This window comes from Trachemys scripta, chromosome 6 (genome assembly GCF_013100865.1).
Source record: "Trachemys scripta elegans isolate TJP31775 chromosome 6, CAS_Tse_1.0, whole genome shotgun sequence".
NCBI classification, from domain to species: domain Eukaryota; kingdom Metazoa; phylum Chordata; order Testudines; family Emydidae; genus Trachemys; species Trachemys scripta.
In genome coordinates, this window is record NC_048303.1 from 128,426,706 (window position 1) to 128,440,290 (window position 13,585).

Here is a 13,585-nt window from a genome sequence, read left to right on the forward strand (position 1 = left end):
AGCCTCACGCTCTACAAGGCAGCACAAATGGAGGGAGGGGAGACAGCATGGGAGACAGAGACACACACCCTATGTGTGTGTGAGAGAGAGAGAGATGCGCATTGCCCCTTTAAGTACGCTGACTCCACTCTAAGTACGCTGCCTTTTTAAGTAGATCAGCAAGTTGAGACAGCCCCTGCTACCAGCAATCTCCCTCCGTCCGGAGCCTTGTCATGTCCCCGTTCCCCCCCATTCTATGGAAACTGGGTAAGTGAGGGGCAGGAGCAGGGGGACACCCTGACATTAGCCCCCTCCTCGCACAGCAAGCAGGAGGCTCCCAGGCAGAGGGCAGGAGCAGCACATGACAGTGGGGGGAGGGACAGCTGAACTGCCGGAAACTGAAAACCTGCTGGGCAGCTGCTGCACAAGGAACTCAGGGGAGCGGGGAGCTGATAGGGGGGCTGCCGGTCCACCCAGGTTCCAAGCCCCCACCAGCTAGCTCCAACGGGCTGCTCTTCCTGCAGGCAGTGGACAAAGCAGGCGGCTGCCAAACAACGTTATAAGGGAACATTGTGCAACTTTAAACGAGCGTGTTTCCTAACTGATCAGCAACATAACAATGTTAACCGGGACGACGTTAAGTGAGGAGTTACTGTAGCTGCAGAAAGAGGCCATGGTAGCTTCAAGAGTTCCATCAGGTCTCTCTCCTTCACTATTCAGGGGCTTCAGACACTAACTCTCAAGCGAGTGCTTTTGTCTTAATACTTGCTATGATTATACACACACCCCATTGACATTGCCAGCAGAGCACACGCAAAGACATCGGAAGGCTTTCTGGATCACATGTGCCTCATCAGCCTCCAATATGGTGCACACAATTAAAGTCACCCGTGATCAAACAAGCAGCATCCTGTGACACTCTGTTTCCCAACCTTAGTACACAGGAGGGCCACATGAACCTAAGCACAACCTGGAGTGGGCCAAACAGATTGTTTCGTAGGTGTTTAGATAGACAATACTGTACATACCAACCTATTTAAAAACAAATAGAGAAATCAGTGCATAAAACATGTATCAGAATTATAGAAAACAAAAAAACCCCCATACAGAACTCATAACTAAACTAAAATGATATAACCATGACGACAAAACGCTAATGAATTGGCTGTTAGTATACTGTGTTGAAGCAGGCTGTAGGCCTTACGAAATGCTCTGGTGGGCAGAGTACAGCCTGCGGGCCATAGGTTGGGCACCCCATCTAGTGCAGCTGCAGCAAGATGGTGGGGAGGAATGGACAGGATGGTTCAGAGAGACAGACAGGACCTTTCCAAGACAGAACCTGTGTTGGCTCTGAGCCCGCAGCTGTGTGCTGGGTGGACAGTGAGCCAGGAGGTCTGGGCAGGACACCGTCCTCCCAGCTGAGCTCCTCAGAAACACTGTGCCTATCCTCTGCGTTGGCCCTGCTCGCCTCAGGACTTTCCATCTCTCTTAGAAAGGAGCGTGATGCTGTTGCAGAGCTCCAGGGATGCAGGTGCAGGACAGCAGCCACTTCTCTGGCTACATCTCCTCCTCCTCTTCGCTAACGGCTCCGTCCAGGTGCCAGGCCACCTGCTCTGCTTGCTCTTTCACGTACTGCGCTTTGATCCGCTCCAGCTCGCTCAGCTCCGCCTCCAGCTCCTCCCGGTGAGTTGCTCGCCGGTTCCGCAGCACTTTCATTGGGAAGGGATTCATGTCATTGAAGGCGATGCTCATCAGCTTCCTACCGGGAGAAGACAGGGTGCACGGGTGAGCTAATCAGCTGACCACCTGATCCTAGTGTGAGAGTGCTGTTCCCTCCTGCTGGGCAGCACTGCCCTTGCATTGTAACCAAGTGACCAACTTGTAGCCAGGGCTGGACTACAGCTGGCACCCACAGGCTCTGAGGCTCCCACCCAAGGACTAATCAGCTGATAGTGTCAGTCCCCCCTTACCCCAGTGTAAAGTGTTTCAACTTCAGCAGCCAACCTTCCTCTGCCCCAGCCCAGAAAAGAAGCCTCTGAGCTTGGCAGGGCATGAACACCCAGGGGGACCTTTCTCCAGGCAGACATATGCTCCTCCCCTATTGCTAGGATGGATCCTGCTCCTGTGAGAGGCTGGGTCCTTGTCCCCTTAGCAGGCTCAGTGGTATGTCCCAGGACTCCCTCGCGGTGGGATTAGTCTGAAGGGCTGTTTGCCAGGGAAGAGATTCACTGGCCAAATCCTGTCTCTCATCCCATGCTCATGGTGCACACTCGACTTTGAGAAGAGCAGGATCCTTCTTCTCCAGCAGAACAAAAGCAAACCCCAGCCCCAGCCCCGTTGTCTGGTCAATGGCCTTCGTGGCTGTGAATCCTGGATGTGTCAACCTAACTGCTCTTTCTGTTTTGGGCACAAACTCAATTGTACAGGCACCAATTTCTAGGCTGAACTAGAGATCAGTGAACATCACTGAACAAAGGCACATGGCCAACTCTTGTTCCTTCCCCAACCTGCAAGCACAAGGGCGACAGTCCTAGGCCTTGTCATTATTTCATCAAGTTTACAGGTCTGCGCACAAGTGACTGGCCAAAGAGGAAGCTGAGAGCAGCTCTTCTCTCACCTGCCATCTCCAATCATGTGGGTGAAAAAGCGAAGGTACTGGTAAACCTCCAGGCTGTCATGGATCTGCAGAATCTCCTCTTCGTTATACTTAAAGATGGCAAGAGCATAGCGGAAAATCACCTAGGACAAGTTAAAATGTGTTTTAGTGGGCACAGGGCCCCCAGCATCTACCCATGGAGGGACTGAAAGCTCAGGGTGTGGCGCACTCTGGCACTGGTGCACTATGGGATGAGGTGGGACAGCAGGTGTCTGTGCTGCACACCAGAGGAGGGGGCCTCCAGAAGCCAACGCACGTCTCCTCTCACTCTTTGTCAATTTGCACTGTTCATTCTCTGTGCTCCCCTTGGAGAGTGAATGCGCTACAAGAGCAGAGGCTAAACTGGGAGTTAAATGCACAGGAGGCTCTCCTTCTCTGAGGTGGTGGGGAACAGAGAACAGAATTCAGGACTGGCCCACTCCCCAAGCAGTGGTACCTGGCACCAAGGGAACAGGCACTGCTGGCTGCCCGCATCCTCATGCCCTCTCCTGGCCACTTCATGGTCCAGCAGCAGTTGCACTGGCATCCATTGCGTTTGCCCAGCTCCAACTTCTCTGAGATCACCCTACTGAGGGCCGAGACTGTACCCTCCTCAACTCTGGCTGGCTGAAGCCAGGGCCAGAACATGCCTGGTCTGCTGCCCTCCAGGCTCTCCAGGCCGAGGAAGGAGAAGAGAAGATCCCCTCCCAGCTCCTTTCCCCAACCCGAGAAGGTCCCAAGACCCCTGCAGCTCTAGCGCCCCCTCTAGAAACAGGAGAGGAGATGGAGCAGGTCCCCAGGCCCTCCTCAGGGCAATGATGTAGGACTGTAGTGGGAGAAGCTGGGAAGGCCAGGAGAGGGCGTGAGGCCCAGCTGGCGGAGGTCTGGGCCCAGCTGCCCCAGCACCAACAAGGTGATGCCAGGGTAATAGAACGAGAGGCAGGGGAGTGACCTGATGAGCTGGGGTATGTGTCCCCAAGCCAGGGAGGTTGGGGTGAGAAATGGCTGTGTGGTGTGTGTGTGTGCCTGGTAATGGGGCGAATGCTGCCCTGTCTATGCATGTGGGGGCTGTTTGTGTGAGAGAAACAGGATGGGGGTGTCTGTCTGTCAGGTCGAGGTGTGTATGTGGGCATGCGTGTGCCGAGGGGTGGGTGGTTGTGCTAAGGGTGGATCAGTAGATTTTGATGGGGCTTGTCTGTTTTCTAACTGTTTTTGTGGAGCACAGTGAGGGAGGGGGAGCCAACAGCGCTGCTCCTCAGGGCATAGCTGGGGTGGGATTCCCAGCTCAGAGAGGCGTTTGCAGGAGTGCTCACTGAGCTAGCATGCTAGGAATAGGACATAGCTGTGGCAACGTGAACAGCGGGAGAACTAGCCGCCGCAAGCGTTTGCCCGTTCGAGAGCCTAGATACGTGCTTGTGTGGCTAGCCCCGCGCCCGCTCTGGGTAGCACGCTTGCTCCGTGAGAGTTAGTGTGGGTTTGTCTCCCTGGGCTGGGCTCAATCCTTCCATTCCAGCCACAGGCCCACTATCGTTGCCAGAGACACGCAGAGAGGCTGGGCAGCTCATCCAGGGAGTTGTGGGACCAAAATGATTATGACACCGGTCTGCTGCCCAGCTCAAGGTGGGGTGTGTCCCACTTGGGTCCGAGCGTCCAAGAACGGCAGCTCTGAGAGCCCGGCATAGCTAGGGCTAGGGATGGGTCCCTACCTTTGTTCCTTCGTACAGGAAGGCATCCCAGACCCGGAGGAGGATGTCGCTGACCAGGCTGTCTACAAAGGCCACCAGGAACCAGTTGAAGGTGATCAGTGAAACGTCAATCCTGTGCTGCTCAAAGTGAGCTGTAAGCCTGGGGAGCTTTTCTGACAAGAAGTCTTTAAAGACTCTTTGATCCACCTGTGTTTGACAAAGCGGGAATCCATGAGACACAGAGGCAGGTGCACATGAAATGATGGGATCTAAATTAGCTGTTACCACCCAAGAAAGAGATCTTGGAGTCATTGTGGATACTTCTCTGAAAACATCCACTCAATGTGCAGCGGCAGTCAAAAAAGCGAACAGAATGTTGGGAATCATTAAGAAAGGGATAGATGAGAAGACAGAAAATATCATATTGCCTCTATATAAATCCATGGTACGCCCACATCTTCAATACTGTGTGCAGATGTGGTTGCCCCATCTCAAAAAATATATATTGGAATTGGAAAAGGTTCAGAAAAGGGCAACAAAAATTATTAGGGATATGGAAAGGTTCCGTATGATGACACTGGGACTTTTCAGCTTGGAAAAGAGACAACTAAGGGGGGATATGATCGAGGTCTATAAAATCATGACTGGTGTGGAGAAAGTAAATAAGGAAGTGTTATTTACTCTTTCTCATAACACAAGAACTAGGGGTCACCAAATGAAATTAATAGGCAGCAGGTTTAAAACAAACAAAACACAACACAGAGTCTACCTGTGGAACTCTTTGCCAGAGGATGTTGTGAAGGCCAAGACTATAACAGGGTTCAAAAAAAGAACTAGATGGATTCATGGAGGACAGGTCCATCAATGGTTATTAGCCAGCATGGGCAGGGATGGTGTCCCTAGCCCCTGCTTGCCAGAAGCTGGCAATGGGCAACAGGGGACGGATCACTTGATGATTCCCTGTTCTGTTCATTCCCTCTGGGGCACCTGGCATTGGCCACTGTCAGAAGACAGGATACTGGGCTAGATGGACCTTTGGTCTGACCCAGTGTGGCCCTTTTTATGTTCTCCTTAATTAACTGGAAGAAGAGTGCTGCAGTACGAAGACTGGTTCTGCAGCAGCATGTGCCTGGAAAGTCAGTGCTGTGTTAGAGGTGGGGCGGGGGTGGGGCCTGGGACAGAGCTGGGGGGTTGAGCCCCCTCCAGCAGATTAGAAAGTCGGTGCCACTAGGCCAAGAGAGCACATTCTGTAACATATACCCCTGCCCTGACTGTGACACACACAACAGCTCTTCCTCCTCCTGCTGGCTGACCACCAAAACAAATGCAATGGAATGGCACCAGCAGCTGCGACTGCCGTGACTTCTGCTGCAAGCACGCTGAAGGATCAGAAAATCTGGCAGACCTGCCCTAGATTCTGATGCACCAGACGGACAGAGGAACTCTGTGTCCATGAGGGAGATTTTAAGAGTCTACACACTCTTACTGAGTTGCAACTGGGCTCCAACTCAGAGGAGTCTTGGTGGTCTCTCTTTGTGGAGCAGGGGAGACATGTATGATGGGCCTAACTCTCCCAAACCTACCAGTGTCACAGCAAGGTCAGGCCCTTCATGTGTGATTTGAGCGTTTCAGGCTTGGCTGTGCCACTGAGGCCCAGTCCTGGGCAAGGTGCTCTGTGGGGCTGCCCCACCCTAGCAGAAGCATTGAACGATGGTGATTTCTGTGAAGTTACTCCAGCTTACACTGTGTAACCGAGGCCCCATGATGGTCTGTTTGCAGGACATCTGGGTGTAGGCAAAACATGTGACAGGCTGAAGCAAAATTTCTACTGGCCTTATCTTTTTGAAACAGTGAGAGATTATTCCAGGCGCTGTGATTTGTGCCAGAAATGCAAAGCGTTAAAGGGACCTAGTGAGGCACCTCTCCAGTATTTAACTCATTATTGGGAAGGCATTTGCCAGAATCTCTGTGGATATTGTAGGACCACTCCCTAAACCTTCCAGGAATGGGAAGAAGTATATTTTTGTGTTGGTAGATTTTGCTACCAGGTACCCCGAGGCTGCAGAATTGTCTAATATTGAGGCAGAGATAGTGGCAACAGGTCATTTGCTATTTTTAGCAGAGTGGGTTTCCCCAGAGCAATATTGTCAGACCATGATCTGGTGGAAAGGTTCAATGGGACCTTGAAATCTATGATGAAAATGTATATGGACAGGTGACAGAACAATGGGGATGTTCGGCTGCCATATCTGTTGGATCTGTACAGGAGTGTACCCCAAGAATCTACTAGGTTTGCTCCCTTTGAACTGCTCTATGGAAGGCAGGTTAATGGACCCCTAGATCTGATTCATGGTTCTTGGGAAGGTAATGTTGAGGAAACAGCGTAGCCAGTGATGGACTATGTGTCTCATTTTAACGAAAAATTGCAAGGTATGATGGAGTTGTTTCAGCACAATCTAAAGGAAAGCAAGGGAGTTTGAAAAGCCTGGCATGATAGACATGCCGAGGAAAGAGCATTTGAAATAGGAGATATGGTGCCTGTGCTGGATCCTGTGAGAAAGAATAAAATGCAAGACGTTTAGAATGGACACTTCGAAGTAGTGGAAAGAGTTAATGAGATTACCTCTGATGTGAGAAAACCCTATGGCTTCAGACAATGCTGAGTGCTTGTGCACAGGGCCAGCTCTAGGTTTTTTGCTGCCCCCCCACCCCAGCCCTGGGCTCTCCCCCTCCCAACTGCACCTTCCTGCTGCCCCAGCCCTGGGTCACTGGTAACTCACTCCCAGGGCGGGTCATTCAGCAGGTATTTTGGATGTGCACAGAACACAGACAGGATTGGTTCCCATATGGTTACAGAACTGCAGTAAAGTGGAACAATTTTCAGCTTGTGTGACTGGAGGATATCTGGATGCACATTATAAGACAGTCCTACATAAATGAGGAAAAGTTGAGGTGCCTTTATTATTCTTTTGTTCCATTCTTTGTTCCAGGGGGAATGCACTATCACGGTCTTTCTTTTAAACAAATAAAACTAAAACTTTAAAAAAAAAAAAAAAAAAAGCAATGGCTGTTGAAAAAAGCAATGGCTGTTGAAAATAGCAATTCCAGTCCTAATAACCACTGGGAAGCATTTCTTGCTCAATTTATTCTACTTTTTCTACAGCAAGTTACAGTGGATCAATATATTTGATTTGGGAGAAATGAAGTAACAGCTGCCCAAACTGAGCTTGAGCATTCCTGAATTTTGAGAGTGTTCAAATCTGGAAGGCAGGTGCTGGATTCCCTTTCTGAATATTAGCTATATCTGGAGAGGAAAAGTCAATTTCTGCTTCCATGGCTCAGAAGTGGAAATCCTCCTAAGTGCCTGGTACTGTATCTAAAGCTGCCCAGGTCCAGAGCCTCCCCTCCCTTACTTTTAATTTTAAATTCTAGTGGGATCCACGTACCTCCCTTGCTAGGCTTCAGATAGAGAGGTGCACCGTCCATTTAGTCCCCCCAATTCCTTCTTTGGGGGAGAGCCCAGGGCTGGGGCGGTAGGAGGTGCGAGTGGCGGGGGAAGAGCCCAGGCTGGGGCGGCAGGGGGTGCGGGTGGGGGCCAGAGCTGGGGTGGCAGGGAGTGCGGGGTGGGGAGGAGGGAAGAGCCCAGGACTGGGGCAGCAGGGGAGTGCAGGTGGGTGCCAGAGCTGGGGCTGCAGGGGGTGTGGGCAGGGGAGAGCCCAGGGCTGGGGTGGCAGGAAGTGTGGATGGGGGCCAGAGTGGGTCAGCAGGGGGGGCAGGGGGGGGGGGGGGGGGCCAGGGCTGGGGCAGCGGGGGTGTGGGCGGGGCGGCAAAAAACCTAGAGCTGGCTCTGTTCCTACCATTCACAGCAAGGTGCAGATTTCAGTTCCATACGCCTTTCCCACGCCCCTTCCTGTTGCTAGTGGCCAAGGGAATGCTGGGAAATGTAGTTCTTTCCCTGCTCCAGGGCTGGCTCTATAGGCAGGGAGCTAACCAAGGAACTACAGCTCCCAGAGGCCCCTGTTGGTTCTTAGCTCCCATGCTGGATTCCTGCGCCTCTGCAAATCTGCCGCCCCAAGCAACTGCTTGCTTTGCTGGTGTCTAGAACCTGCCCTGCTTGTGCTTTTAATAAAAGTGTCTCCTCTCCAACCTGCCAGACTTCCAAGGACTTGCTGGACAGCATGGGCCTGATTCTCATGGGCCCTGCAAAGTAATCCTAAAATTGGCTTATGCAGGAGGGCTGCACAGAGTCCAGGGGCTGGGCTGCAGGAGTCGACCATGTCCCTTTAACATCTCTGTGCAAGTACCCTGCTGTCTTTCACCACTGTGACGTAGCCGGATTCTCATGCTCACCTGTGATGCTATTAATGTGTTGCTATAGTAATCCGCCGGCATCAGATTTTCCACAATGTGAACCAGGCACCAGAATGCGCTTTCCTCCTCTTCTAGGACCAGGAGGGCAATGGCTGCCAACCTGCAATGGACAGGACACCGTGAAACAAAGCAGACACTCTCTATTACCTACTGAGCAGACACTGACCTCCAATAGCCCTGGTGGGGAATCAGAGATTCTGGTTGGCATTGGTCTTCTAGCTTCAGGTTTGACATGAAATCTTTGTGTGGCGCTGGTGCAGGGAGCACAGGCTGCTGAGCAGTGACAGGCCAGCCAGCGAGTGTGCTTTTCCAGGGCCTCAAAGATCTCCCTGTATCTCCTGGAGTAACAAGGCTGGCTGGAGCTCATTGCCACGTCCGGCAGCACTGCCAGAGCACTAGAGATTAGGCAGATTAGGCTAAGCAATGAAGCTAGACTCCTGGGGCCAGCGCCCCAGTTTGGGTACTTGGGGGGGTGGGGGGCTCTATTGAAGCCAGTGGAGGTGTGCTGATTTACACCACCTGGGAGCCAGCCTTCTGGCACTCTGAGATGGGAGGGGCTCTACCCTGATAGATCCATGTGACACAGATTCCTTCCCTCCCCCCCCCTCGCCGGTCATCCATTCATCGACATAGCCTGAGCCCCCTCGACTGCGATCAGCCTCAGAGGAGCAGCGGGTGCCTTGTGCTGGACAGGATGAGCTCTCCGGGGCAGGGAACTTGCCTTCCCGAGGTAGTCTGCAGAGCCCCATGCATGTCCTAGGTGCCAGATAATACATACAACATCCCAGCCTGCTCCCGGAGCCGGATGGGAGGGAGGGTCCTAGGTAGCCTTTGGGCAACCTCACACAAACAGCTGGGGAGAAAGAGGGCCCACGTGGCAGCCAGGTGACTCCGCACAGAGCAGAAGGCACTGGGGGGTAGGGGGCCCATGTGGCTGCCAGGCAATGCCCTGCAGAGAGCTGGGCAGGGAGAGGGGACCACATAGCTGCTGGGTGACACCGTGCAGAGAGCAGGCTCTGAAGAATAAAGAAGGCTTCCCAATATCTATGTCAAGTCTTCTCCACTAAGAGGAGTGTCACCAGGACAGCTGTGTGCCATGCGTGCCAAACCTCAATTATTACACACCAATTCAGACCTTGCCTTTTCCTACTGCTTAGGAAGCAGAGGCTGACAGCAGCAGCCCGCTTCACATCGTACTGCTTGGGCAGCTCCCGGAAAAGCTAAGTGCTTGTTACTGCCAGCAAGCCAATTCCAGAGGCTGCTGCACTCACACGCCCAAGTGCTTCTGCAGTGACTGCGGGTGCTGAGCAGCTCCCAGGATTTGGCCAACGTGATACAAATGACTGATGTACATTTCATGTCATTGTTAATATACATCACAGCAATGCTCCAGGCGTCCTAAATCGCCGCATGAGGGCTAAGAATACTGAGTGAGACTACAAGAAGTCTTTTGAAAAAGTCACTTTATTCTGCCTCTCTTCTATTCCCTGAATCTGATCCCATTGTTCTTTAGATGCTCAACAGTCACTGATGAGCTCAGAGGAAAGTACCTGTTCGGGAGATGGCTGTGTACCTTTCCTTCAAAGGAGGAGTGACAGCATTTCTGTTGTCACGGGATTGATCACCTGGCTTTGGAAGTTTGTTCCTGGCTGGAGGTTAGTAGGTGTGGGTTTGCAGCCCATGAACAAAGGGCATGATGAATGCTGAGCACAGGAACTGGTCTGCCTCTCTTAGCTCTAAACAGGGGACAGGGAAAGTATGGGGCTGATGGAGGAAGAGGTGTCAAACTCACAAAACACAAGCCTTCATTTTTAAGCAGGACATTGATCGCCAGTGTATGCGGGCCACAGGGCATTTGCCTCCTTGCCAACTCTGCTACGAGCAGTGTTGTGACAAATGGGCCTACAAATCCACCCAACTTGGGAGCGCAGCTGTAAAAAGCATGTAAAAGTTACAAGTTGTTCCAGTAACCTATAACAACAAACGTTGATGGGAACAGGCACGGAAGGGAGACAACTGAAGGGAGAATAACTGAATTACTCTGAGAAAAAAAGGCCAAGTCGCTATGACTCAAGGACTGCGATGAAATTACGCTCGTTAAAAAGAGATGTGGAGCTGGAAGTTCATGAGCCAAAACTGGTATGTTGGATATTAGGCCTTTTTGGTGGACATAATAATGAGGGGATGGGCTATTCCACCCACCACTCCCTCTTGGGGCCCTTAAAGAGAGATTCTGTGGGGAAAGAACGAAAGAACAAACAAAAAGAACAGATGGATAGAACAGGCAGAGGCTACTGGAGCGAGCTTCACCATCATGGCTGCCAATCCCACCATTTCCTGGCACCTCTGGCCTTCATCACCCTGATCCTGAGAGGTGTTGTGTGACCAGAACGGGCCAGAGAGGGACCCAGATGACATCGCCACCCCTGCTGGCTCCAACTGAATGTCAACCCCCACCTGGGACGACAGTTACCACCACCTTTGGTACCATCTAAGGCGGGATGGGCAAACTACAGCTCAGAGGCCGCATCCGGCCCTTCAGACATTTTAATCCAGCCCTTGAGCTCCCGCCGGGGAGCAGGGTCCGTGGGCTTACCCTGCTCGGTGCGTACCGTGGCTCCTGGAAGCAGCGGCATGTCCCCCCTCTAGCTCCTACGTGTAGGGACAGCCAAGGGGCTCCACACGCTGCCCCCACCCCACACGCTGCCCCCACAGCTCCCATTGGCCGAGAACCATGGCCAACGGGAGCTGCAGGGGTGGTGCCTGCAGACGGGGCAGCGTGCAGAGCTGCCTGGCTGTGCCTCTGCGTAGGAGCCGGAGGGGGGACATGCCGCTGCTTCTGGAGCTGCTTGAGGTAAGCGCCGCCTGGAGCCTGCACCCCTCCCACACCCCAACCCCCTGCCCGAGCCTTGATCCCCCTCCTGCCCTCTGATCCCCTTGGTCCCAGCCCAGAGCACCCTCCTCCACCCCAAACCCTCACCCCAGCCCCATCCCAGAGCCTGCACCCCCAGCCAGAGCCCTCACCTCCCCCACACCCCAACTCCCAATTTCATGAGCATGCATGGCCTGCCATACAGTTTCCATACCCAGATGTGGCCCTCGGGCCAGAAAGTTTGCCCACCCCGATCTAAGGCCTCTCAAACAAGGGAGATTTTCCTTCTAAAACGCTCTCCAGCTAACGGCAAGGGGAAGAAGGGATGTTGTACAAATGGAAGCCTTAGTTAATACTTTACATTTCAAAGGCTTTAGCTGTTTTTCCTTCTTTTCTGTATCTCCAGTAAAAGGTTAAAAGGCTCTTTAATGGTGTGTTTGCCATGGCACTGATGCAAGCCGAGGTCTCTGTATGCCAAGCCCTGGGCCTTGTTTAACACTGTTTAATGTTGGAAAGTGACTGGGTGATGTGAACACCTTTAACCCACACGTTCCATCTAAATTAATACAAAAGCAGCCATCCCAGCTCCCCCAGACGGGGGAATCCCTGAAGAACCAACACCATCACTCTAACTGGAAATGTCCACCTGCTTCCCTTCCCTGCAGGTTCCTCTCCTTGCAGTACTCCTCTGGCCCCCTCGCTGGGGTATCTGAGCACCCTATTCTGCAACGGACTGATCCTCCAGGAGCTCCCAGGACTTGGGGCGGCTCTTATCCCCTTGTACAGAGACAGCCCAGCAGTGAGCAGCCTTCCCTGCTGCTCCGGCAGTGGCACCTCAGCGTCTCACCTGTTTAGCCCCTGGCAGTAGCCAATGGCGGGATTCTGCCAGGAGAAGGCCAGCAGCACCCTTCGGAGCTTGGGGATGAGCTGGGAGGTGGGAGATGTGAAATGCCTGTTGTTGGTCAGGGTGCGGGGCAGGTCCAGCTCGATCTGCCGGGAGGCAGGGTGCTCCGTGCGCTCACACTGCCGCAGCAGGCTCTCGTAGTGGTTGGCGGCGTGGTGATGGGACAGGTGCTGGGTCACTATCCATTTCCAGACCCTTTGGCGGTGCTCCACGGGGATGCCGCAGCGGATCAAGCCTTTCAGCTCTGCAGAGGGGCTCAACTCAGCCATGCCGGCCCATCTCTCACCAAGAGGCTTCTCTACCGCCGTGTGGCTCAGCAGGTTGTTGGATTTGATCTCTAGGGCTTGGATTTTAGCCAGAAGCTTCCAGTCCTCAGCCTCGTTTTTGGGAATGGTCATAAACCCGTAGTCGTCATACTCTCTGGAGAGGGCAGAGCAGAGCAGGGGCTGAAACCCACGTGCTAGATGCTGGACAGTTTGCCCAGTGGGGTACTGGTACGCAGGGCAAACTGAGTCAGAGGCAGCTACGGTGCCCAGTCCCCACTCCTGCTGCCCTAGGCACAGTGGCTGTCTCCCTGGGCAGCGCCTGTGCGAGAGCCAGCTTTGGCCCCTCCTCCTGGAACCCCAGCTGCTAGAGATGGAAGGAGCCACCACACTGCTGGGCCTCCTATCCCCTGAGCACCAACACTTCCACGTGTCCTTCCAGTGCCCCCTTTGTAACTGTGTTCAAACCTTAGCCAGCCTGGTCCCGTGGCACCTCAGCCAGGAGTGGGGCCCTGCTGGGTCCTAACCCAGCCGCTGACAAGCTGAACAACCAGACAGACATTTGCCAGAGGTATGGTACAGATTTCCCCATCACATAACAACCCCTCTCCTGACTCCAGGGTTTGTCTTCACTGCAGTTTCCCACCCACCCACCGCAGGTGTTGCCCTAACCCCTCCCATCCACACCCATAACCCTCACCCCGCTGCGGTGGTGCTTGACACCCGGGTTAGCTGGCCCAGCAGAGCGCAGGAGTCGCTTTCACTCAGGCTGGTAACCTGCCCACTTTGCAGGGAGGTTGCAGACTAACCCATTCAAGTGCTGATGGCTTTCCAATGCCTTCCCACAATTCCCCCACGTTCTCAGGACAGACAAAT

General features: G+C 53.3%; 1 protein-coding gene across 4 annotated transcripts in view; it reads right to left on the reverse strand.

Moving 5' to 3' along the window:
* Positions 1-515: 515 nt before the first annotated feature.
* Positions 516-13,585, reverse strand: part of TBC1D2 (TBC1 domain family member 2) — a 42,739-nt gene continuing 29,669 nt past the window's right edge. For all 4 annotated transcript variants that reach the window (XM_034774390.1, XM_034774388.1, XM_034774389.1 and 1 more), the window contains 5 exons: positions 12,390-12,866; positions 8,650-8,770; positions 4,321-4,506; positions 2,597-2,718; positions 516-1,738 (listed from right to left, as the gene is read on the reverse strand). In XM_034774390.1, the coding sequence (XP_034630281.1) occupies positions 1,537-1,738; positions 2,597-2,718; positions 4,321-4,506; positions 8,650-8,770; positions 12,390-12,866 (1,108 nt within the window). In that variant the 3' untranslated portion in view covers positions 516-1,536. The remainder of the gene's footprint in view (positions 1,739-2,596; positions 2,719-4,320; positions 4,507-8,649; positions 8,771-12,389; positions 12,867-13,585) is intronic.